Source organism: Psammomys obesus, unplaced genomic scaffold, assembly GCF_907164565.1.
Source record: "Psammomys obesus unplaced genomic scaffold, mPsaObe1.curated_primary_1811, whole genome shotgun sequence".
Classification (NCBI taxonomy): Eukaryota; Metazoa; Chordata; class Mammalia; order Rodentia; family Muridae; genus Psammomys; species Psammomys obesus.
The window spans coordinates 5,003,209-5,031,187 of record NW_026596143.1 but is presented as its reverse complement, the minus strand read 5'-3'; the positions used below and the strand labels follow the sequence as shown (position 1 = coordinate 5,031,187).

Genomic DNA, 27,979 nt, shown 5'->3' with positions numbered 1-27,979 from the left:
ACTGGTTCAAGTGGGGATGTCATCATCACTATACCTTTAATTAGAAGTGCTGTCCTTCCTTACTTTATTGTCTATAAAATATTATGAAAACTGTACAGAGTTCATGCCTAACATCAACCCTCTGAACCCACCCTCCCCACCATAGTCTTTTCCAGGGCCTTCTAAGCACAGCTCACATGTGTGTGCACAAGATTTCTGTCCTGATCATCACAAGTCAACTGCTCTTGCCTTCCATGAACAGTAAGACTAAGACAAGTCCTCCATAGAGGATTGGATCAAAGTAACTTTCTGAGTCTGATAAATGCACACACCTGCACCACTCTGCTGAGCAATACTCCATACTCACTATTCCCATTGGCATGACCTTAACATTGGCTACCCGAACAGTCCACAGTCATCAATAATTCAGAGATACTTTATCTTAAGGAAAGATTTCCTTTCAAAACAAGAATCAATATTCAGTTAACTCTTAACTGGGACACTTAATTAATACTATATTGGTTGAGTTTTAACATTTATCTTAAAAGTTTTAACATCATAGTAGAAAAAAAAAACATATTTAGAAACACCAGTTAAGGACTGGGATGCCATTCAGCTGGTATGTTTGCTTAACACCCATGAAGTCCTGGGTTAGATCCCCAGCAGATAGGGATGGGGTATGGCCATGCCCACATGTAATCCCTGCACTCAGGAGATAGAAGCAAGAAGATGAGAAGTTCAAGTCCGAGGCCAGCCTGGGCTATATGAGACTCTGTCTCGAATAATAATAATAATAAATTCCATTTAAGATTTTCTCTGATGAACTGAAAGAAATACATGTAGGAAACATGTAAAAGTGGAGGGCAAGGCCTACTCTTTTTGAAATTTTGTGTATACACACACACACACACACACATACACACACACACACACACATATATATATATCCTTGTTTATATACAAATTAACAAAGTATGGGTAAGAATTACATCTATTCTATTCATTGTTTTCTCTAGTACATAGGACAAGATAAACAAAAGCAATTATTGCCATTAATAATTGTTTGTTAAACAAGCAAATATATAACCTTCTGCAAGAAACTAATGACTTCTATATAATCCTGTCTTCTTGATGAATTACGAAAAAACATCAGAGGAAATACATTTAAGGACTATAATGTCTGTGTGCAGAAAAAAAAAACAAGCAAATAATGATCAAGCTTGTAGCATTTTTTTTTAATGCTGTGCCTGCTGTACCATCTCTTGCTCTTGAAAAAGAAAACATCCTCAAAGTAAAGCAAATCACGAGGACGCATCTACCAATGATGGGGCCAGCACGCCCTAATTACTCCTTTAACTGCGGCATCAAGAGTGAACACGACATAGCACTTGGAATCATTGCTTCATTTTTTTGCGAATCCTTATGTTTAAATAAAATTTCCGAGGGGTACCATAAGAGCCTCTTTGTCCCTTTATGTTGCACGGGTCCTAGATGGAGTATCATGTGTTTGCCATCTTTCTATTTTAATTCCCTGCACTAACTACATTGTGTACAATTTGCTTTGACACGTCTGATGAGGATGTATCAGCCCAGCAAAACAGAGAACCCTTCTCCCAGGAGGCAAGCTTTTACACTGAATGGGACCCTTAATAGGCATGGTGTTGATACTCTGTTGAGTATCAGAATCAGTGAAGAGCTTCTCAACTTTGCAGGGTAACTCACTTGGCAGCATAGAGTATGAACTGGCAGTGAAGATAAAGGTGAGGGCAACAGGAAAATCAGATGGCTAACGCAAACAAGAACCCAGCAGAGGAGTGAAGGGTGGTGAGCCCCAGACTTTGCTTGGGAGCATTTTTGAGTTAGCAGAGACACCGTCTCTAAAGTAACGAAGTTGTCTTAATATAGCTTCACTCACTCCAAATATTCAGCTTGAAAACCCCACTGTGATGTCTGATATTGACTGAACTCAAAAGGACACAAAACATAGGCACAAGTAAACCTATGCTGGCCACAGCTACTGCCTCCAAGATAATGCTTAACTTGTGTGACATGCTCTTGTGAGAAACTTGTTCTTGGGCAAACAGTAAACAAGATCACAAGCTTCCCCAACAAGAGACAACAATGTGACTTGGGTTCGTGCTAAGGTAAGGAGAAGAGGTAGAAATAGAAAGAGAAAGACAGTTGTAAGCTGCCAACCAGCACAACCCCAAGTCAAAAAAAAGAAGTAAGCTATCCCGGAGCTTCAGGTCAAAAGTTTCTTAGCTATTGTGGAAAAACACATAGAGCAATTTCACCCTGTGAAAGCGGTTCTCCACTTTCCTAATGCGTGCGACACCTTTATAGGGTTCCTCATGTTGTGATGATTCCTAACCATAAAATTATTTTCATTATTACTTTGTAACTTTAACTTTGCTACTGTTATGAATCACAATATAAATAACAGATATGGAGTGTATCTGATATGGGGGCTCCCAGAGGGGTTGTGACCCACAGGTTACCTACCACTGCCCTACAAAGCTCTTTAGTAACATAACCAGTTTACTCTTATCTTTTCACCGCCAGCAGAAGTGGTGCCTCTGGAACAGATGTTCTAACACCTACCGTTTAGGGTTGGGCATATTCCTACTACCAACTGTCTCTTGGAAATAGCTGAGGTGTTTTAAACTAAGAGCCATGAATCAGAGTTTCTTCATCTACAAATTAACTTAGGAATGTGTGGCTACACCAATGCAAAGTCCAGATTCCACAGTGTAAATGAAGCCCAAGATGCTCAAAGAGTCTCAGTTAGCATTCCTTTGAAGACAAAGGTGATAACAACCCACTTGTAAGAAATGGGGCTAGTGAAAGAAGCACTTGGAAGTGGAGGGTGATTTTAAACACGCAAGAACAACTATCAAGAGAGAACAGGCTCTTTTACAAGCAAACGATTCTGGGGTGGGGGCGGGGGACAGCGCTGATTTTGTCCCATTCATATCCTTAAACACATTAATTTTTGCTTCAATAGTACCCCAGCTTTAAGACAAACGGAAACACCTGGAGTTAATTTTAACACTACTTTAGCCCAGGATACAGTCCAAATCCCAGCATGCTGAAGCTCACCTTTGACCCACCACATATGATTACTTGAGTCCAGCATTTCTCTGGTCCCCTAGAGGGGAACAGGAAGACTCCCACTTCCTCCCACTTCAGAGCATCTACTTCTCCAGCCAGAACCCCATGGCTGACTCAATTGGAATGTCAGCTTCTTCACCAGCCTGTGTGGTACACATGCCTCAAGAAATGGCCAGGATATTTGTACTGGTGAAGACCTGACATAAATGCACTGCTCTGGAAACAACAACCTATGAGCGTCACAGCATTTGATGCAGGTCTTGACCCAAGGCATATCAAAGCTTGCAAGTCACAGGTGAGGCCAAAAGCAGAGCGTCAAGTTTATCTGTGGAGAAACTGTGTCAGCAGACAGTAAGCACACAAGTAGGGGCCTGGCCCAATCCTGACAGGGAAAACTTAGTTAAATCACGTGATCACACAGCATATTTTCTCTTTAAGACCAAGCACTGAAAAAGAAAAAAGAGATTCTAGAGACTGAACTAAAGGCCACACCTTCGCTACTGGTCTTTTGCTATGAAGAGACACTATGACCATGGCAACTCTTACAAAGGAAAACATTTAGTTGGGGATTTGCTTACAGCTTCAGAAGTTTAGTCCATTATCATCATGGTGGGAGCAGGGCAGCATGCATGGCACTGGAGCAGAGGCTGAGAGCTACGTTCTGATCCACAGGCCTAATAAGAAACTGGGTATGGCAGGGCTCTTGAAACCTCAAAGTCCACCTCCAGTGACACATTTCCTCCAGCAAGGCCACACCTACTCCAGCAAGGCCACGCCTCCTAACTCTTGTAATCCTTTCAAACAGTTCCACTCCCTGGTGACCAAGCATTCAAACATATGAGCTGAAGATGGCCACTCTCATTCAGACCACCTCACGTATCCTGGACTTGACACTGGGCTGTATCTTGCCTTTATTTTTCTGCTATTATTTTGAAATGGCGGTCTTCCTAAGATGCCCAGGCAAGCCTTGTAGTTACAATACTCTTTCTTCAACCTCCCCAGGAGTATGGATCATAGGCTTGCACTACCACGCTCTGCTGACACCTTAAAAAACTCTGTCCCTTCTCTTGCAAATGTGTTGGAAACACAAGGAAATGTTTGCATTGTCTACTTATTTGCTGGCTTATTTATTTATTTGATAAGGTCTCACTACATAGCCTAGCTGGCCTGAAACTTAACATGCAGTGTAGGCTTTCCTTAAACTCAGAGCAACCCTCCTGACTCAGCCTTTGGCATTACACATATGTAACATTATGCTCAACTTCAAGTTATATTTTGAGCCATACTCTGCAGTTAATTAATTGATATTTTTCAGGACGTTTGACTTATAAATTACGTGCCCATTCCCACTTCAGGCATTCCTTGGAGACCTTTTTTTTCTGAGCTTGCTTATCCAAAAGGCAAATGCTAGTCAATTCTTCCTCAAAATGCCACCTTCTGAGAACCCCTCACCTGAACACTCTTCATGTCAGAAGATCTTTTTGGAGGCGTTAATACTACCCTGAAGTTCCAGTCCCTTAACCATGAATGAATCCCTCTTCTTGGGTAGCCCAAGTTTTTCAAAAAAAGTTTCTGGAAAGAACCAAACAATGAAATACAACAATCATCACTTATAAAAAATTTGACTAGATAGAGACCTCTGTGAATACATTCTGAGGGAAATCTTGAATTTTAAAGATTATGAGTAAAACATCCACACAATGCAACCTACTTTTCAGTGCTGAGGATTTAACTCAGGACCTCGTGCATGATGGAAAAGGACTCTATCACCAAGCTACAGTGCCAGCCGTGCAGCCACTGAGCTAGACTATCTAGGCAACCCAGCCTTGGTTAAGGACATCTGTTCCTGGGAAATGAGCCAAAACTGAAGGGCAAGGAACTGCATAGCTAGAAAAGAGCCTTACAGTATGGTAAGTTGGGATTCCCAAGGGCTGTGGCTGTGAAGAACTCAGACAAAGCTGTATCCACAGATAACCAAGGCTAAGCTTACCCATATCCCAGCTCCAGAGAACGGAGCTAATTGTCCTGACCGTGAATCCAAGGGGAGAGCTGTACAGCTGATCAGTTCTTGCAAACCTAAGTAAACACAGCTAGTAGACACAGAACCTCAGACCATAGACTTGGGAGTGTCCCGCAACAACAATACCAATTATGGGAGAAATGTACCTTTACTGTATTGCCTTAAAGAATAATTTTTTAAAAAATGACCAGCATAGTCTGAAACATGCAAGAAGGAAGCAAGGAGAGAGTAAGAACCAACACAAGCTAAAACTCACAAGGAAACATAAAACACTTCTTCTTAATCTGCTTAAACAAATAAATACCACACTTTACAGTATGTCCGGGTATCGGAAAAATAAGCTGTAATACAACTGATTTAAAAAAATACTCAAACAAATCAACTAGAAGTAGAGGAGGTGAGTGGAGTGGGGTGTGGCTCAGTGGGTAAGAGCATTCACTGTTCTTGCAGAAGGCCCTAGAGTTTGATACCTAGCACCAATGTGGTTACCACCATCTACAGGTCTCACCAGAGTCAGGGTGTCTATCACTGTCTTCTGACTTCTGCGGGCATTTGCAAGTACATGCTCATACATGATCATACACATAAATGAATACACATATAATAAGATAAATTCTTTTTTAAAAAATAGATGTGAAGGGGAAGGCTGTAATTAAAATGAAGAACTGGATAAAGTGAAGGCAGAAACAGCAACATCAGATGAATAATGGCAAATTTGCAGGAAAGGTTAAAAAAAAAACAAACTAGTGAGCAGAGTGGAACAGCCTAAGACACTTTTAGTTCAAGTGTCAGAAAGAAGAGAATGAGATGCAGGAAATCTGTGATTGAATGAGAATTTTCCAGAATGAAGCAAACTTAAATGTCCTGGAAGTCTTGTGATCTTAAATAAGTAAAGGAATGGGAATCCACACCTAAACACAGCACAGCGAAATTGCTGGGCTGGGAGCTCAGAGGAGAGGACAAAGTCTGGGACACTCCCAGAGAAGAAAGGCAGGTAACCTTCAAAGAGTGGTGGTCAGACCAATAGCTGACTTCTCAATGGCTTCTGATTAGGAAAGCACAGTGGCAAACAACCTCATCTCAGTTCTAGACCAAGCTCTATGCTTTACTTAATACCATAATTGCATGCTGACTAAGTCCTTTGTCTGAAACCTTTCCCAAGGTAATGGCAATAAGGAGAATATAAATTTCTGAAAATAATTCTGAAACATTCGGCAGCTCTTAGCTTTATTACTCAATAATGTGGTAAAGCCACTGTACTAGAAATAATGGCACTTGCCTTGAAAGTTCTGTCTGTTTTAAAATCTTCCCACCAATCAATTAAAATGCCTTCCTGGATCTGGGCCACAGAGAAAGAAAGGAAAAAGTAGACTTGATTCTTTTCAGTTGACAAATGGTGCTGAAGTGGCAACACCTAAATGTATCGCAGAGATGAAACACCTGATTCTTGTTCACTTTACATATATGTGTGTGTGTGTGTGTGTGTGTGTGTGTGTGAAGGAGGGAGGTCAACTTTTTTTTGTTTAGTTATCCTTTGATCTTTGATTTTTAGCCTATATTTCATTAATACATACTTAATTAGGATTGTGATAACAGTGGGCATCTTATGCTTTGGGGTAGGGGTACTCAATAATTTTTATATGAAAAAGACAATCAAAATGACTCTTCAGGGCTAGATTTGTAGTTCAGTGGTAGAGCAATGCCTAGCATGCACAAGGCCCTATGTTCCCTCCAAGCACTAAAAAAGAAGGGGGGGGGGAGAAATGAACGTCCCATATATCACTAAAGGGTAATAAGCACTAATGTTTAATCCATTTTACTTAAACAGCGATCTGCAACTTGCCCAATGAAATACCTGCTTTATCAATAGGAGAACAGGTACGTTGGGGAATTATTAATAGAAATCTGAACAGGTATTCTTTCACTAAAGTACATGATGACAACTCAGATACTACATAGGAGAAATGTGGTATTGTACATCAGCTGAATGTTGTGTTTGCTCAGTTAGGATGACCCACAGAGGGCTGGAGGAGAGTAGTTGACTGGAATGCTTAAGCCCTGGGTACAATCCCCAGCACAGTAAGAAAAACTAAAATATCAGAAGAATTGAAAGAAAATGTCCTTGATGAAGGGAAACCTCTCTGGAAAAATAAACAAAGCCTATATAAAAAATAAATGAAAATAACATATGTAGAAATTAAGGATAAGAAATCTATATCTAAATACAATAAAAAAAATGTATTGGGAGAGAAACTGATATACATTAAGAATTTCAGAGCTGGGGCACATACTTTACTCCCAGTACTTGGAAGGTGGAGGCAGAGAGAATCTCAGCTGCATAGGGAAATCAAGCCCTGAGCTTCAAACAAAAAGTGAAGAAGGAAAAGGAGGACAGGGAGGAGGAGGATAGAAAGGAAGAAAACAAAACAAAAGCCTGAGATATTTTCTTGGATCTTAATATAAGACTCTGGGTTAAAGCGCTTAGTTGAGATGAATGAGATCCCAGCATTACAAAAATATTTGCTACTAAAAAGTAGTCTCTCAAGAGTACATCCTTTTTTGTGGACTCCCAAGGTTCAGTAGGGCATAAATTCCATAAAATTCTATCTATATCCCATGCTTGGAAGGAATAAGTAAATTTATAATAGCTGAGTGGCTATAATTCATAGCCAGTACCCAATTTCCACGGAGAATTTCTCCACAATGCCTTCTGGATTATATAGTATATGTACTTTATGGTATCCTAACAATACTTATTTTCCATATTTCCTCTAAATTATTCATATACATTAATAAAAAGAGATAGCTGCTAAGATGAACTACTCTTTATTACTGTATCACTCACCAGTAATTGTTCCATGGGAGATAAACTGTTTTCCCCACAACTCCAATTTGTTATTTGCCTAGATCTTTATAATGCTGATTTCCAACTAACTTCAGCTTCCCAAAAAGATAGTCACCACTGAAGACCCCAGGTGGCAAAGCACCAGGGGCGTAGCACACAAACTAGAGACCACTGAGCCAACAAAATCAGATTTGGGAATACAAGGTTCTACTACATCGAAGATTTTTACTTGTTAAATTTCCGGAGAAGGGAGCAATGCCTAAATATTGAAATGATGACTAAAGTCACATAGCCTGACTCTTAATTGCTGCCCAGAACAGTGTCCTATCTGTGCCAGCATACGGAACTCCTTGCACTTCACCCCAGGAGAATGCCATTCAGAGATCTATGTGTCTCTGTTTCTGTCTGTCACTCTGGCTCCGTGTCTGTGTCTCTATCCCCCTTTCTCCCTCTTTCTTTCTCTCTCTCTCTCTCTCTCTCTCTCTCTTTTCCACATACACACACATGCTTACTCACTCTCACTGACAAGGCTTTCATTCTCTAGTACTATCAGCCTTCAGGAGCACTTCCTGTTCATGACCCAGAAATGCTTCCAGTCCATGATCATCTGGATAGCAGTAGTAGCCCTCACAGTTCCTTGGATGCAGTCCCGATGGATCTTCAAGTCCCTTTGGAGCCATTGTTTAATTCCCTCACTAATGAACCTAGTTGAGCATGAGTCAGCAAACCTTATGTGCCTCTGCTTGCCTCAAAGGAGCTGCATTATCCTCAAGGCAAAGCTCCTCCCTGTGCTACAACCTACGGAGTGGCATTCTCCTGTGAAGTTCCAATCTGAAGGCTTATTCCCTCCATTCCTTCGGAAAATTCCATTTGATGCCCAGACAAAACCCACACTATGCTGAGGCTTCATTTTATTTTCAGTATATTAGCCAAATCCTATAAATAACGACCAGAAGTAAATAATCATCCCGTAAGTATACTGCATCTCTCCTCTCTACTAAGCTCCTATAACAATAGCAATAATAATAGCAATAGCAATAACAATAACAACACGGAGAACAACAGCACAGTAATTGTGGTAGCAGTAACTAACTAAATGAATAATAAATTCTCCCCATGAAAACTGAACTTGTACCCTGCAAAGCCAGCAGTAGAGAACAAGGTCTCTGCCCTCTGGGTTGTAGGTAGTAAAATGTCACAGTCAGCAGTGGCTGGTCAGTGGCTAACATTCCCAAGAGTGACTCAGTATCTGAGTAGATGTCTGGGTACAAAGGCTCTTGGCCCTTTTGGATGAAGATACTGCTTCTGACAAAGAGCATCTACAGCACGATCAGACACTCTTTCTCACTCCTCAGGTCTCCTCCATGAAGGACTCTCAGAGCACTGTGGCAGCTCACTTGTACATCGCCTAGAAATCCCATTCACCAGCACGCTCCTAACACCATCATCTTCTGTGTTGTGACATGATGGCTTCAGCAGTCACCTTTCAGATGGAACTTACTGCTTTGTGTAAGACACTGTAATAAGGAACATAGTGATATAAAGATTTAGCTGACTCACATTTACTGCAGGTATTAAAATAAAATCCTATCAACCATGCTGCGTATGGTGGTGCATGTCTTTAATCCCAGTGCTCAGGAGGCAGAGGCAGGTGGATCTCTGTGAGTTCAAGTCCAGCCTGGTCTATAAAGACAGTCCAGGATAGACAGGGCTATTGCATGAAGAAACCCTGTCTCAAAAAAAGCCAAAACAGAACAAAAACAAAACAAAATGAAAAATCCTTGCAACCATATCTCCCAAGCCTTTCTTAATGACACAAAAATGCTTGCCTCTTTCTAGAAGCCTAATATGCCCAATCTCCTAGAAAGTGAGTTGAATTCATATCCAGAATTAATCTTAGTCTTAAAACTGTAATAAATAAAATCTCTATACTTAAATCCAAAGATCTGGATTCTAGTTCTGGGACCCATGTTCTTGTACCAGAAGGTTTCTGTTATCTAAAATGGTAATAGTAATAATAATAATAATAATAATAATAATAATAATAATAATAATACTGTTATTATATAGTTATTATAACAACAGTAGTAGTAATTCAAGCAGGTGACTACTGAGAGTACCTTTCCAGCTCTAACACTGAGTTTTATCAAAGCCCAGGACCTTCATATTTAAGCAGTGTGCTAGTTTGTTTATGTATTGATATGGGAAAAACCAAAAAAAAAAAAACAACCAAAAACATCTTGGGCAGGAAAGAGTGTATTTGCCATCACCAGGGAACACCAAGTCAGGAATCTGGAGGCAGGAGCTGATGCAGAGGCCACGGAGGAGCACTGCTTGGCTTGCTCCCCAGGACTTTCTCAGCCTGCTTGCTTATACAGTCCAGACCCACCTGCCCAGGATGGCACTGGCCACAGTGTGCTGGGCCCTTCTCCATTAGTCAGCAGTTAAGACAATGCCTGACACATAGGCTCACAGGCCAAGGCAACGGAGGCTATTCTTCAACTGAGGGGCCCTATTTTCAGGTGTGTCAAGCTGACAGTTGATGTTAACTCTACAACAGAGATTTTAATATTAAGATTGCTTCATTTGCTAGGAATGATTGCTTATATATTTATATGTCAAAGTGATAACATAGCAAACATTAGGTTCAGGCAATGGTGAAAGTACTCTATGACGATTAACTTCTTACACTGCATCTGTCTTCTTAAGTTCTTAGCTGCCGCTGAATGCTTAACATAAAATGGAACAACAATATTTTAGGATGAATAAGACTTTTAGACTGAAAAAAATCCTCCTAGTTCCTATTCATTGGGCAGAATAATTAAGCCCTCATTAATACTAACTGAGAGCTTTTAAATAAATTGTGAAAATTTAAACCACAGAAATAATGACTGGTCGGTTTAGAGCCTGCTGATCTGCACTGTTGTTTTCTAGTTAACTGAGAGTAACATAATAGCCAAACTTCCATCATAATGGACAGTTCTACGTGGGCCACTAACAATTCTACACTTTAGAGTGTGTCCCCAGCTCCAAACTGGCCTCTGGTGACATCCAACTGTATGAGGAAGACTTAGTTCTGGGAAAATAGCAACCTCCACTAAAAATGGTGGAGATATAAGATACCAAAGTATGCACCCCAAAACACTCAAAGTTCTTCTAAATGGGACTGCTGAGTTATTTGCATGTGTTAATGTCTGGTTTAGTAGTTCAGAATTCATACAAGCTCTGAAATATCATTTCAATGAATAATCATAAAAAAAAGCAATAGTAAAGAAAAGTAAACCTACCACCTTAGAAAGCAGTTCTTGTCAATTATGACTGTTAATTGTGGTTATTAACACTCTTGTTTCATGGTCCTGGGATCAAATCCAGGCAACTGAGCATTCCATCACTGAGCTACCCTAGACTTTAAGCCCTACCGATAGCTTTTGAAGCTAAGTGTAAAGAAAACTTATGACCATAAAAAGCATGTAACGACGTGGTTGAGCATAAAACAAATTGCTACTTAGAACCTAAATTATTTCTCAGGATAATGTGAAAGATTTTTTTTCCATAAAGCCATCAGTGACAATAAAAAGAAGCTTTTAGTGACAAAAGTGCCCTGATACGGGACAATCCGATGTGTATTCTTTGTTTAACTTACCAGGAAAATGTTCAACAAAGAACTGCTCCATGCAATATCAAATGCTAGATTCATATAAGAGCTCCACGGGAAATTTTTATAGTTAACTAATATTAATAGTACTGGCAAAACACTGGGGATCTTTCAAAGCTGTCTCTGTCTTGTGAGAATTTGGGGGAGACAAACTGGGGGAGACGAACTGTTTTCTTGATTCATCTGTATCTTGAGCAAGAGAAGCTATGGCATCTGGCTGTGGAACTGCACAAACACGAGTACCAGTGTGGTGCCTGGGTTAAAATTAGCAGCAATTTGCAAAGGCCTCATTCAGGTACTCTCTTGGTTGGGCCCTCTCATGTCAGAGGCACATACACCTTCATGTTTTCCCAAACAGCATGTCTTAATCCATATCCTGTGAGACCAGAGTCAAATCAATGGCATTCAGCCTCTGTAGAGTACCATCTCCAGACTACTTACTATATGTTTATCCTGAAATGGGTGGCTTTCTTCTCTTTCTGCCCCTGTCCATGAGGAAGAATGGAGTCAACACTGAAAACGTCTTTCCCTTTACATAATGTGGATGCTTTCTCAAAAAGCAGAAGTAAGGCTTTCATGGGGAGGAAACTGGTAAAAAAATAATCTAATTATCCATATTTATTCTGTAAGAGGCAGAACACTGTGGAAGTCACATGCCTTTGCTTGTTCACTGCCCAAGTTAGAGGCCCTTGTCTTGCAGAAGGTCTTATGTCCATCAGGTCTGGAGACCATGAATCGGGCACTCTCTCCCTCTGTTCCTTAGCTTCTGCTCATTCCCTGAGATAGGGGCTGGCATCTGTCTCTCTTGCCTTCCAGAAATGGAGCATAGTCTTTTTTGACTGACTATACATATAATACATACAACACTTAAAATGTATTATTTCTCTCCCAAATATCAAAATATAATAAGTAATTATTTTCTACAGATACTTCTCTTTCTGTTAGATGGAGGAAAACTGGGAAAACACAATGTAATCAATGTGCTTTAAAAAAAAATCAAACCCTCAAGACATAAGTCTCCCATTCCTATTGAATTTAATATATGGAAAAGCATGTATTTCATTTCCCATTCAACTCAGTATTCAAATAATTGGTTTTCTCCTGACAAACCCACCAGCTCATTTCCATAATTCCTGTAAGTATAACTCTTTCCCAAAGTGGATAATGCATAAGCCATTACCTCAGGGAGGAGTCCAAGTCTAGGGCAAGGTGACCTCACAACAAGTCATAATCTGTATTTTATCTAATCCTTCTGAGGACAATATATAAGCCTTCAATATTTTCTCCCAGAAATAGATGGTAATAATATTCAGTATTACTGAAATTATAGGGGTTTATAAAAATCTAGCATCTCATGGGCTTCAATGCAGTACCTCCCTTTCTTAGTTATTAAAAAATGCATGCATGTGGTAACAACTGATGAAAAAAAGATGGTACAAATTTGAAAGAGAGTGTAGAGGAGTATTTGGGAAGGTTTGGTGGGGGGAGAAAAGGGAAGAGTGAAATGTTCTAACTAAAATACAATCTCAAAACTAAAAAAAAAAAAAAATAAGAAATAAAACTTCTGAGTGGAGAATTCATCAAAAATTTTGACAGTGAAATGCTATGTTTAGTATCAACATGATATTTCTATTTCACTATTGCTTGAAAGTACAGAATATACTAAAATATATAAAAGCAGACCTGATACATAGTGACAAAATTAGACTGTACGTACTTCACGAATAAAAAGCTACTTAAGGCAATGAAAATACTATGTCTCATAACAGAATAAAATGCCTATCAAATCAATTCACAAAATATAATAATTTATCCTTTTATTTCTGAAAATAGTCTACAGTAGTACATACATACATCTATATCCATATATACACATATATGATACATATAGCAATGCATATATAATCATACATATTAGTTTCATTCATTTATTCTGCAAACCCATACACAGGCACTGTAGGCACTGTAATCAAGGCTGTGACCCAAACACTATTCTTGACTTCAAACAAGGGAAGTGATGAATGGAAGCATCACATGTAAGGAGAAACGGGCATATGTTTTGAAAGACTGAGAATATGGGTGCATGTACGTAAAACACATAACAGGATGACGAGCTATAGGGGGTCAATGGCAGCTGGAGGGAAAATCAGTTTCCTCCAAGAGTCAAGTCCCACGTAGCTTACACAATCATAAGTGGTCAGCCCTGGACACATGTCCATACGAACCAGCACTAAATGGAGCAGAACATGGCATAAGTGTGTGCAAATACCTGTATATGCACGTATATTTTTAACAATGACTAGAGAAGCAGTCAGGAATTAGGGAGGGAGAGGTGGAACAAGGGAAGAGCTGGAGGTGGAGGCGGAGGGGCAGGAGTAATGTAGAAACAGTGTTCACGTATCCATTTCACAAGCGTTTAAATAATAAAGTGAAATGCAGTAGGACACCCTGCAGCGCCATTAAGCCCACCAGTGTACTGCCTGCAAAGGAGTTTATTTCTGCACTCTGAGGTTCAGCCTGCAACTCAAGTTAAGACTCCCCGGCTGTCCTTTGTACGTAGATACTATATATTTATATACAACCCTCACCAATATTCCAAGTTTCAAAAAATTTGCCAAAAAATTTATTTAGTAAGTGGTGCTAGCACAATTACTTACCAAAAATCTCTATAGAAAAGACCCCGTAAAAAGATATAAGCTGTTAATAAAGTTATCTCGTGTGGGCTTAAACTTGGGTAGACACTGGTAACCGAATGAAGTAAGAATATACTTAGAGGATTGAAAAATACTTAGTATGTTTTATTCATAAAATTAGTAATGTAAATAAAACTGGCATTTTAATCTTGGTTCTACATCAAGCACAATGTAAAGCCTTAACCTCAGGACTGCCACATGAGTCTCATAGATTACTGTCCACATGTGTAAAGTGGACAGCGAGGCCTACAGACCTTGATCACTAACGGAGTCATGGTACGGAGGGGTCAGGACTGGACTCACACGAAGCAATCAGAGACAGACCTGGGCCCTTTCCATTGATCACTGTTCTGTTCGAATGCTCAATAAAATCCTTGTCAATCTGCAAGCCAGATGACCACTGATGTGTCCCTGAAACATCTGATGGGCACTGTTCGGAGCCAGATGTTCACGATGTGATGTTCTGCAATGCACTGTACACAAAGATAAAAATATTGGACTAGGAGAGGGTAGCCCTCTTTTTACTTTTAATTTTGAGACAAGGTCTAAGTGGACATTGAATTCAACTCTGTGTATCACACAGACACTTTAATACGGAATGCTCCCGCCTCAGCCTTCTGAGTAAATGGATGACAGGCCCACGCTGCCAGGTTGGACTCAATGACACGAATCATGGGGGCTAGAGCAAAACTCCTAACTCAAGGCCGCGAGTTCGATTCCCAGCACTACATTCGCGTGCACATGTTCGCACCCACAGGAACACTTCAAGATTGTTTTATTTAGATTGTTTCATGTTAGTGGACACATTCAAGTGGGAGAGCTTTACTGTAAGGGAACCGGGACAGATGAATTTGGAAGAAGATAAAGACCTACTGAGCTCTAGATTGAGGCCACGAGTCAATACTGTCCTTGGGTGGACAAGACTGGATCAAACTGTCCTAAGTGTCCTAAGTGTCACACGGGAATATGAACCCAAGAATATCCTTTTTAGGGAGATTTTTGAGAACATGTGAGTTCAAAATGTAGAAACCTGCATGATGGCTCATGGAGAAAAGGTGCTAGCTACACGCTACCATGACTGACAACCTAGGCTAGAGCACCAGAACCCACGTGATTGAGAAAGAGCCAAATTCCTCAATTTGTCCCCTGCACACATCACACATGGTAGCAAGAGTTTGCTCATTCACAACTGCCAAAATACATACACAAAAATAATAAATAAATAAATAGATAATTAGATAAATAAATAAATAACTTAATAAATTAATAAATAAATAGACAAAGAGAAATATCATTCATACTTCTTTCACTCTAATGGATTTGGAGAGATATAAAACTACATTGTTTAGCATGAACATCATTCAAACTAAAATTAAATGTCATTAAACAGTCATTAAATGATGGTTTAAAATGTCCTTTCCTGGATTCCATCTGAACTGCTGAATGCAGGTTCACATCTTAGCCTAATATTGACCCCAGCTGAGCTTACAAATGGCTGGTATCCAGAAATCTGCATGCCAAGATTAAAAAAAAAATGAAGACATGCAGTCCTTTTGTTTATCAACCATAATCTTTAATGCAGTACTAACTCATATGAAGAAAGTAAACCCTCCAAGTTAGAAATGGGCAGAGGATGGAAAATAAAAGGGAAAGTGCAAGAAAAGTCTTATAACAGTCTGTTAAATTTAATACAAATAATCACAAAGTGGCTACTAAATGATACGGTGTCGTATCCAAAATAAGTTCTCTTAGTTTGAAGCCTACATTATTATTAAAGAACATGACCAATTCCTGATTGTCCTCACAATGGCTTAAAGAAAGCCCAAGGAACCTAGAGAGTCAGGGAAGAAATGTCACCATCAGTCACAAATGGAAAACTTTCCAAGTACAGACAAACTTGAAAAGAGAAAAAAAAATTAATGTAACATTACATAATAGCATATGCACTTGTCTCAATAAAAGAAAGCACTCTTGTGAACGACAGTTTTCTAGTAAATGCGTTTTATCTGATGCCTCCTACTCTTTGGATGTGCTTCTTGTGGACTTATATATTAGCTGCAATTTCCTATTACTATAGCCAAGTGAAAATCCCAAAGTAAGTGACCTATGAAACAGCTGGGGATGTAGCTCAGTGATAGAGCACTCGCCTAGCATGACGGAACAACTGAGTGAAACAAACCTTGGCAGGTATGAAATTGGGAGCCTTTTAAAAACAAGATCCCATAATTCTAATTAACTCATGAGAAAGAGTGAATTAGACGAAAAGGCACTTTCCTTCAACTTGCCTTCTTGCTGTGTGTGTAGGATAACTGAATGAAAATGTAATCGATAGTGAAAGTGTACAACACTAAGCAATGTTCTATGGCTCCAGACTGCCCATTCTAACCGCGGAGAGGGCCGCCGAGATGCCAACAGTTTGGGACTGGGCAAGTTTTTGAGTGACTTCCTTAAACCAGTATGGGATATTCTTCCTGTGGAGACTCTGTAAGGGGGTTAGGCTAGAGACGCTCAGTGGTCAAGAACACTTGCTGTTCGTGTAGAGGAGCAGGTTCCGTTTCCAGCACCCACATCAGGTGGCATACTCTAGCTCCAGGAGGCCACACAGCCTCTTTCAGCCTCCAGAGGCATCAGGCCTGCATGTGGTAAATATACATCCATTCAGGCACTCCCACATACAGATTAAATAAAAATAGGTCCCGTTTAAATAAAAAAATTTTTTCTAAAAATAGCCAATATTCAACTTTTATATCAAACCAGACTGAAACATTAAGTTACAAAAGTTATGAAATGTGTAAATATTTCAACTTTCAATTTTTGAGTTCCTTAATATGAGAGTTAATATTCAAAACATTTCACTATGTAGTTATAGAGTGTGCTTTATTGGAAAAGAGTAATCAAAATTAGAATTTAGGCAAGTGCTCGAGGACTGAGCGACAGCCCAAGCTCTCGGAATTGGAAAGTAGATGTTCCATGCAATGATTAGCTTTAGATTCACTATGGAATTACTAAAGATATTCCGCTTTCCTATAAGATGTAACTTCAGTCTCTAAAATTGAGACGTTTTTGTGTATGATGACTTATAATCACAAAATGTATTCTTAAAACTGGCTTTACCTGAGTTTTGAATTTATAAATATAGTCGTCCTATAGAAATATAAGTACTATGGGGATGGAGAGATGGTTCGGTGGTTAAGAACGCAGTTTTGTTCCTGTAGAGGACCCAGGTTTAGTTCCCAGCACCTACATTCAGCTCACAACCATCTGTAACTCCAGTTCCAAGGAATATGGTGTTTCGTCTACCTTCTAAAGGCCCCTACATACATGGAATGCACATGGATACCCTGTGGCACACACATACACATAAAGTTGAACAAATGTATTTTAAAGAATATATAACTATCTATAAACATCAGGAAACATGCTGTGTGTTGACAGTACAAGAAAACCCAATCTGATGTAACAGTGTGAAAAGGAGTTGAAACAGGCACACCCTTATTACCAGCACTGGAAAAGCAGAGCCAGGCCATCTCGGTGAGTTTGAAGCCAGCTTGGTCTGCACACAAGTCCAGGCCAGACAGTGCTACCGAGAAAACCCTGTCTCACCAAACAAAGTTCTTTTAAAAGGTAGTGTTGGCCAACCCACCCACAAAATTTTTGGCCCCAAATTTGTGCTGCCTACAAGATGTTCAGGGACAAAGACTGAGCCAAGATTGCAGAAGTGACCAACCAAAGACAGCCCTACTTAAGATCCATCCCGTGGGAGAGAAGTATTAATGTTACTCTGCTATGCTTATAGACTGGAGCCTAGTGTCACTCCTCTGATAGACTTCACCCAGCAGCTGATGGAAACAGATGCAGAAAACGACAGCCAAACATTAGACAGAGCTTGGGGAGTCTTATGGAAGAGTTGGGAGAATAGTTGAGGAAGCTGAAGGAGTCAAGGACACCACGAGACCTACAGAGTCAACTAACCTGGGCCCATGGGGGCTCATAGAGACTGAACCAACAACCAAAGAGCATACATGGACTAGTCATGGAGCCACCTGCACATATGTAGCAGATGTGTGGCTTGGTCTTCCTGTGGATTCCCCCAACAACTGGAATAGGGGCCCTTTCTGATTCTAATGCCTCTTTCTGGATCTGGTCCTCTTAACCAGGCTGCCTTGTCTGCCTTGTCAGTGGGAAAAGATGTGCCTAGTCCTGCAGTAACATAATGTGCCAGGACTAGTTGGTACCATTGGGGGACCTCCCCCAAAGGAAAGAATGGTAGGAGGGGTCTGTGAGGGGAAACTGGGAAGAGAGGAGGGGCAATCAGGATGCAAGGTAAATAATAAATATTAAAAAAATTTTTTTCAAAGGTGGTATTGTGGTGAAGGGCTTTTATGGTTTCATATTATTCACTAAAATAAAGCCTGTATTTATTTAGCAGTCATCACAGCTCTAGCTATTTCTCTGTAGAAACCTGGTAACTAAGATACTCTGCATTAAAAAAAATGTAAATAAGTCAAGTAAGACTTATACTTCACAGTCAAAAATGCTACTTTTTTTCTCCATGTAAAAATTGCTAGTTGCCCAGCCCTCTAACTTTACACTGACTTCATCCTTTGTGGCTATCTGGGGAACCTAATCTACCAACCATAAAAATGCTATTTCAATTATTCCCTAGTGTAGCATTTATACATGACTTTAATCCTATTAGATTGCTAACCTCTGAGATATTTCCAAAATTATTATCACTATATTGTTTAAAATAATATTTAAAGCATAAAGTCAATTTACAAAAAAAAGAAAAGCTCATATTGAACTCTATGACATTTGGGGTAATCAGCTATGCATGACCTGTAAAACTGACAGTCCTAATAACATATCCTGATTCCAACAGCATTATACTATATCTGCACAGCTGCCCAGACCAGGCAGCTGCCTTCCCATTGAAGCTGTGAGTGGAAAACATTGGGCACTGTGGCAGAGCAAAGGCTGTTCCTATTAGTAATATTTTTTTTCCATCAAGAAGCAACATAAACTATAAACACTTTATAAAAGGAAATTATGAATATGGAAATCATGACAGAGGTGGCCAATATGGGGTGAAATAAATCATGAAGTGAAGTGAATCAGGCTGAAATGAAGCCTGAGAGGTTAAAGCAGCTTCCTGAGTTTGGTCCCGGGTACTCACATTGGGCAGTTTACAAACACCCCTAAGTCCTGTTCCAAGGAACCTGATGCCCTCTCTTGGCCTCCACTGGCACCTACACCCCAAGTGCACATACACAGACATACACAGACATAAATAAAAAACAAAAACAAATCTTTAAAATTTGTGAATGTGGGCTAGAGAGGTAGCTCAGCCATTAAAGGTTAGGCTCACAACCATAAAGACTGTGAATAGTAGAACCGTAAGTAACAGGAGTTATAGGTCGGTGCTAATACGGCCATCAGCCCTCCATCCTCGGGAACTAACCTGTTTTCAGATGTGTGCATGTCAAAGCAGCATTCCCCAATAGGATAATAAGTCTCAGGGTCTGATGTAGACACAGAAACAAGCCTATTGGCGAGCACTTTTTGTTCAACGGGCGTGCCTTCCCACAGAAGTGCCCAACGAAGGCCAGGGTGAAACTGTTAAATACGTCTAAACTTCCTCACCAATACCACTTGCATCTAACCAGGTAGGAGGTGTCTAGAATGATCCTACAGATGTTTGGCTCTGTGGGAAAAGGTGCCATGAGAATCTAGCCAAATGAAGCTGATAAGCACCAGCACTATAATGGCTGAAAATATTCCGACTCAAAAATCTTAAGGTATTGGAGCTTCTGTTTAGCTGAGGGGAGGGGGAAAAAAATCAATCCAAATCAGCTTACCTAGATCAAATCAAGACACTGCTCATTTTACTATATTGCCCAGAATACTGCGAAAACTGAAAGAGAAAAAAGGCAGAAGTCTTTGGGGAAAAGCAGTACAATGCTCTCAGAGCACCCTCTGGAGGCCAGAGGAAGGTGTCTCTTGTAAGAAGAAGAGAGAAGAAAAACAATGAATATCTAGCCTGCTTCCCTTCCCTGCTTCTAGTCTTCCCTGCAGACTTAAAAATATCTTGACTATTGGTCACTAAGGAGACATGAAAAGTGGGCATAACTTACAGTCTGAAATACAGGAGAAATCCAACTGATGTGCCACAAAATTCTCAAATCACTTTGCTACTTCATTTTCCAAAAGCTTTGATCAGCAAGCTTTCTACCTACATTCTGAATTCTTGTGGGAACTTAACACAGAGGCACCGTGTTTGTTCTTAATCCTGTGTGTACAGGAAAGCACACACATGTATGGGCAGGTGTGTGCAGGACAAAAGTCAGTCCTCACAGGCCATACAAAAAATTTTAAGAGTCTCTCACTGGCCTGGAACTTGCCAAATAGGCTATGCTGGCTAGCCAGAAAGCCCCTAGACCTGCCTGTTTCTTCCTTCCCAGTGCCATAATTACACTCAGACACCACCATGTTTTTTTGTTTTGTTTTCTTTTGTTTAAAATGATCCCGGAGACCAAATTGAGGTCTTCATGCTTGCAAGGTATTTTTAGTATTTAGAAGCAATAGATTTAAATGTGATTTTTTTTTCACTAGCAAAATGTAGTTTTGAAAACAAAAGTGTACTCTAAGTCATCAAGCGTTTAAAAGTAACTAGGTTCATGTTTAATAAAGAGAATGAATTAAGCTGTGTATTTTTTTTTCATCCCTAACACCTCACATCTTCTAAAGCAACAAACACTGACATCTATTGGTATTCTGGTAGCTTGCTTTTTGTTCTTTCATTTCTGTCAACTAAAACTCACGCAGATACAAACAGAATTAGGATGGAACAGAAATGCCAGCTGTTCCTTTAGGGAAAGTTGCTGTATGTATGTTAAAATTATACTTCATAGGTATATTTTCCCTTGGTTAAAATGAAGTAAAGCAACATGATTTAATGCTTGGTTTTCTTTCTTCTGTTGGGCAAGGGAAAGAGGTTGAGGGTTAACTAACCCAGAGGAGTGCAGCTACTACTTCCTGGAGCAAACTGATAACTTCCCCAGAATACTGGCCCTTGGTGTGATTTCTTCTCTCGTGACAAAACCCAGTAAACAATCAATACTGTTAAATTCAATTGTTACCTTGGTTTAAAAAAAAAAAAGATCTGGTAAGAATCATTTCTATTTCTACAACCTGAAACATGGCATATAGCCATTCTAGTAAGGGAAGAGGAACAGACATAGTGAAAAAGGTGAATGTATTGTATTCTTCGTTTTGCTTTTATTTCGAAAATACCTGTACTAGGGTCCATGAACTTTGCTGGCAATATGTCATTACCTCTGATGAAAAGATAGCAAAGGACGTGTTGATTCATACTTTGTGTTTTAGTAGCAGTAATTGACACAAGTCCCAAGAGAGAAGACTACATATTCTGTATGACTAAAGGAGGTTTAAATAGTAACTCCTAAAGCATTGCCAGAAAAGGAATCGGGTTTCAAAATCTTGCAGCTTGAAACCTCAACATTTTCCTGCCAGATAAAATCCTGTTGCACCTCACTCTACTTTCAATATTTAGATTGAGCTGGGCAATGTTTTCATAATACATACATGCAGCTATGAACCTTGACGTGCTCCCGTCTTCTCTATCTTTACAGGTAGTACATATTAATACTTACTACCCACTCTAATCTGAGGTCAGCCCTGGGCTTTCCTTCCCATAAAAGGTAAATTCTGAAAATTCTGTCACATATCCTTGCAAACAATTCCTTCCTTGAGCAATCTGATAAAGAAAGCTTGTATTTACTGGCTTGGGTAATAGTCAGCATGCTTTCCTGGGTTATCTTGTTCACACTCCAGAGAGTTGGAAATTATCTTCACTGTACAAAAAAAGGAAACCTAGGCTCAGAAAGATTAAGTAACTTTCCCAGGAATTTACAGCTAATGGGTGTTTGATGATGCCAGAGTTTAAATCCGAGCAGTCTTTCTGGAGAACTAAGGGCTAGGGGCATGCTGCTTAACATTAAGACACTTTTGTGTTTTGTTCTAAAAATCACATAACATACAATGTGTGTATTACATTACATGCCTGGAACATTAACATTATCTATAAATAACAGCAATCACCATTACTCTGAATAGAAAAGGATTGAGGATATTGGGGATATATTTAAAGTTCACACAATTGTCCAAGACTTTTCTGATTATATATATATCATATAGATCTATCTATACATATATACGTGCATATATATGTATGCACATATATATTTTTCTCATTCTTTCATTAGTACCACTTCATCACTCTGTATATATTAAAACAGTATCCAAGCTTCCTTCCCACAGTCCTCCTATTTTAGTTGTTCATAACAAGTCCTATTTTGTTCTGTAAACAATCTTTCATGTTTTTAATAATTACATAATGTAAGCAGTTACGAGTAACCAGGTTGAAACAGATCACTGGACATTCCTTTTTGTTCTGTAAACACAGACTGCCCTGTTAGTGACAGGGTACTTTATTTCCAAGAATGTTTACAGGCACTTCAGCCTTTGGAGCCATTTAGTGAAGGGAACAGGTGGGTGATATCATTTGAGGCATGTACAGCCTGTGTCTATTTGGGATACTAAGTTTCTTAAGTTTTCCACTCACAAATACCTCTTTCGCCAGCCATGAACTAGTGCATAATAGTTCCAGATCTGAACTAGGCATGATAACAGTTTTGTTACAGGTCACTTAAGAATCAAAACAATAACAAAAAGAATACTGTTGGGAAGAAGAAGAACATCAGCAATCTCAAGGAAGGTCCAAAGTCAACTGGTAAATTGACAGAATAAAAAGAAAAACTGGTTTTGTAATTCAGGCTTCTAAAGGAAAATACTAAACTGAATGAATCACTCAGAGGCAAGATCTGGGAGGTCCAGCTTGCAGGAGGCTCAGGACATTATGGGGCCCTTGATACATGGATCTGTGACACAAAGCCCATGATTTCGCTGAGGTTGCTCATTTTGCACAAAGAAGAAAAAACAAATCAGTGACATCTAGGGCATGGGACCTATGATAGCCATTAATACAGAATAGATAATTCTACTAAATATCTGTGGCCCCAAGAGTGTGCCATTCAGTATTTGTTAAGCATATCAAAATGCAGATGATAAGGAAACATAGCCAGGCATCTAGGACAGACCTGTCATACGCAGTTTAGAGGTGTTTTCCCCTGAAGAGCTCCCACCAACAGATGGGTTTCTACCTATGACTAAGATAAAATGCACAGCAGGGGTTAGTATACTCAGTTATCTCAGCTGTTGCGGAGCTGATGCTGTGACATCCACAGAGGCCTCATTGCACAGGCATCACCAGGGACGCTCAGAGCACTTCAGTGGCTGTTTGAAGGAAAGGATGACGTTTGGTACTGAAGGTCGCAGACACAGGAACAACTCAAGAGATGGTTGTCCTTGTAAATCCTAAAGTTGGCTACCTGGCAAGTGTGAAGGCTGTTGGTGATTCTGCAGAGACACAGGGTGGAAGAAAAGAGCCAGAAAGAGTGTGGACTCCACCCCCCAGCCCCACCCCCCATCCCCCTACACACACATTACCTTGGCTGTTAGCTACTGTCTTCTTCAATAAGGAAAACCAGACTGGCACTTACCATTGGAAGGAAAGGTGACAAAGCAAAGACAGAAACACTGGTTCCTAAATCAGACTATCTAATGCACTGAGCTTCTACATAAACACAAATTTCAAGGTGACCATCTGCGAATCAAAAATACTCTTTAATCTGGTTTAATCTGTTGGCAGTATCCTAAAGGTGGGGGGAAAAAGTCTTCTGGAGGGGGTAAAACATTTCTCTGTCCAAAAGTAAAAATCATACTGTGACAGGAAACAAATATGCTAAAATTCAGCCTACAGACAGCTTCATCCCAATTTTTCTGGGAAAATGGGGGGGAAACCCATATCGCTTAATCAGTGTGTCTGGTTTAGAGGGAGTCACAGCTGTGGGACTACAGAAACAAATGGGAGCCATCAAGGAAGCTCTATAGTTCTCTAAGAGCACGAGATCATCGTGAGACATGAGCCAGGGCTGCACACAGCAGGGAGACCCCTAACCTCTCCCCACCTGAACCACTGCCTTCCCTAAAACAAGCTGAAGTGTGCTGTAGACTTGAACCCTTGCTGAGCGGTAAACCTGCTACTGAAAGGGACCCCAGTCAGACCACCATCTTAACTCAGGAGAGCATCTAAGATAGTGGTCCTCAATCTTCCTAACGCTGCGGCCCTGTAAGTCTGTCCCTCATGCTGGGGTGACCCCAACCGTAAAATCATTTGTTGCTACTTCATAACTGCTAATTCTGCTACAGTTATGAGGCGCCATGTAAACATCTCTGTTTTCCACTGGTCTTAGACAACCCCTGCAAACCCCAAAGTGGCTTCCACCCACAGCTTGAGAACTACTGATCTAACCAGCCCGTACAAACTTCTGGAGAGAGAAAAAAAAAGTCACCAGTAGTGACAAAGGAAACAAAATAGCTCTTTAAGTCTTAACCGTGATGACATTAATCCAGCTCCCCATTTCATAATTTGTTAAGTGCAATGTTATAGTTAATCTCCAAAATAGGCAGTATTAGGGAAACATCACTCTACCTTCAGGAAGGCTCACGAGGGGTAATTAAGGTGAAACTGATCAGCGGTGCCTTTTACGCAGGCACAAGAACGGCCAGTGGCTAAACAATTACTCTCTGTTCAGTTTCTGTTTCGTTCTAAACCTTGCTTAGGGTCTCTGCCAACAAACCAGGTTCTGAAATGCTGAGTGAACCGGAGGAGTGTACTGAGAAAATGCCGTTTGTTTTCTTCCTGCACGGAGCAGATCCTCTGCTTATCTTCCCTAGGCACAGCCTGCACAAGTGTGGTTAATTCCCCACAAGTACTTCCTAAGGTGTGCTGGGAATGCTCGAAGAGACGCCAAACATCCAGATCAACGTTTGGCGAGTGCAGAGGGCGGGTAGAGACCCTCTCAAGCTCCACCCACTTCAGCACCCGTTTAGCGCCTCCTAAACAAGGCGCCCACCCGCGACCCTTCATGCCTCCTCAGTGCATTAGCCTTTCCTACAGATACCTAGCGTGACACTGTCACTTGCGTTGCACTCTGACGGTGGATTGAGGATCGCTTTAAAAAATAAGCCTTAACTCCTTTTTTTACCCCCATTCTATAGATATATATATATAACCGGTAACTAATGGGGATCAGAAATTCGGGTAAATTGTTGCTTTCTGACATCTCTTGGGAGACTAAACTAGCAAAGTTTATCAGGTTAGCCCTGAAAAACTACAACCGCTAAAGCCAAATTTATTCAGAGCCGACCTGCCCCTTGGCACCCGGCCGGGTTCTGCGTGCTTCGCTGACCTTTAGGAATCCCTCTCAGCTGCTCTAGGTTTCCCTACCGCGGCGCGCAATCAGGGCGAAGCTCGGCTCGCACGGCGGCTGTGCAGCGCTTCCCCCCGCCCACCGCGCCGACGCCCGGGAGCCCACGCCGCCCTTTGCCCGACCACCATCTGCGCCGCCGGGGTCCACGCGGCGGCGGGGCGCAGGCTCCGGGACCCCGCGCCCGTTCCCGCTTCCCTCGCTAGAGGGCAGGCGGGACCCGCGCAAAGCCCTCCCGCCGCAGGGCACCCGCAGTCGGGAGGGATCACGCACTAGGAGCCGCGCTCTCGGGCTGGGCTCCGCTACCGACCCGGGGCCCGAGAGCTCGGCCCGAGAGCGCGGCGCCCGGCGGACCCGAAAGAGCCCGGGCGGGACGGCCAGGCTCGCGGAGCGCGCGGAGCGCGGGCGCCAGGTGGAGGTGGCCCCCGCAGGGCACCGTGGGGACCGGACCGGGCTCCGAGAGCGCTGCGCGGGGACGCACAGGACCGGGCAAGGCCCCCGCCTGGGAACTGCGGAGCGGCTGGCACTCACCTGGGCTGGGGTCGCCCTCGCCGGTCGCGGGCTTCCCGCGGGATCCCCGGTCCTTCTTCTTGCCTTTCCCCTTGCCTCTGCCTTCTTTGCGCTCAGCCATCTCGCCGAAGATGAGCGCTCTGCGCGGACCCCGCTGGGCGACGGTGACGCGCGGACAAGTTTGGTCCAAGGGCTTGGAGAAAAGTTTGTCCCCGGAGGACAGAGCGAGTGGCGGGGCTGCGCGGGGGTGTCGCCTGTCGCTTGCGGGGAGCGGCGTGGACTCGATCACCTGGAGCGTGTGCTCCGTCTCGGGTGGCTCGGGGCTGCTCTGGGGTCCCGGGTCCTGCCGCTGCCGGCTCCGGCTTGGCCTCGCTGCGGTGGCCTGTCTCGCTCCCTTACAGCCCGGGGAGGGAAAGGTGATCACGGTCGGGTTTGCTCTCGCATCTCCCGGCAGCCGCCGCCGCTGCGCTCCGCTCCGCTCCGCTCCGCTCCTGCCGTACGCGCAGCCCGGAGTTCCCACAAGTTTTGGGGAAGTCCTAACCGGCTCTTTTTCAATTGCCCGCAGGTTGGACGCAGGCGCCTCCTTCGCACCCTCCCCTCCTCTCGCCCCCTCCCTCTTCCCCACCACACCCCCACCCCCGAGGCGCAGACACGCCATCGGGAGGAGCCTGAGCTGGGCGAACGCGGCTCAGCCCCTTTCTTCTGGCAGCCCGGCCTGGCTAGGGGCGGCCGAGCGCGGCTTCTGCCGGGAACTCCCGACAGGGGTCGCTGGAAGCTGCGCTGACAACGCCGCAGCCACCGCCGGACGGAACCGAGCAGGGGAGAGAGGTCAAGAAGGGACCCTGGCCGTTCTTGACAGTCTGCGGGGCTGATCTAAACCTTGAAATGTGGAGCGAGATGGAGAAAAGTTTGCCACCGCGGTACCTGCCCCACAAGGAAGGCTCTGGAGATCTGGAGCCCAAGGCGGGGAGAGGAACAGTTGCAATTTTCCAGAAGGGTTCAGAGTTTTCTCTCTCTCTCTGTCTTCCCCCCTCCCTCGCTCCCTCCCTCCCTCATTTTAGGGAAGCTTTCCCCTGGCATGAAGGGCGAAAGCGGAGGGGAGTTTGAGGCACCTAGGAAGGGTTCTATGAACTTCAAGTATGAACAGCTTGCGCTTTATTTCGTACATCTGCCATTTGAGCATGTGTCTTCCTCCGTGGGCTTAATAGCGTGCTTGTTGCATTTCCCATCTCCAAATTCGCTTTTAAAATATTCCAGCCTATTCTAAGCACAGATTCTCTTGCTAAACCTGTTTTCCAAAGGAACTGATGAGCCATGGCTCACCACTGACAGTAACATCTGAGGGGGGCTCATCCTCGAGGTGGGGAGTGAGTTGGGACGGTAGAACTATGGTGAAGTTCAGAGCCATAGTTTATTAATGCCAGTTCTCTCTCTCTCTCTCTGTCACACACACACACACACACACACACACACGCACAAGGTGCGCCCCCCCCCCCATTAGACTTTCTGGGAACTGCGAGAGAATTCTTATGTATCTTCCCTCTGATGGAGAACTCAAAAGAGCGGTGAAATCTCAAATAAATAAACAATAAACAAACAAACAAATAAGAATAAACCTGAAATTCTGCTTCAAAGGACAAAAGTCAAAAGCCAGAGTAATCCGAACCAGGGAGTTATTCACAACAGTTTCCATGTAGAGACGCTGTCATCATCACACCACAGATGTGGCCAACTTAGACTGCTCATTTACCAAGG

The 27,979-nt window shown here is 42.1% G+C and overlaps 1 protein-coding gene across 3 annotated transcripts in view; it reads right to left on the bottom strand.

Moving 5' to 3' along the window:
* Nrg1 (neuregulin 1) overlaps positions 1-26,706 on the bottom strand; it is a 192,368-nt gene extending 165,662 nt beyond the window's left edge. For all 3 annotated transcript variants that reach the window (XM_055593338.1, XM_055593337.1, XM_055593340.1), the window contains exon 1: positions 26,246-26,706. In XM_055593338.1, coding sequence (XP_055449313.1) covers positions 26,246-26,345 — 100 coding nt within the window. In that variant the 5' untranslated portion in view covers positions 26,346-26,706. The remainder of the gene's footprint in view (positions 1-26,245) is intronic.
* Positions 26,707-27,979: the final 1,273 nt, after the last annotated feature.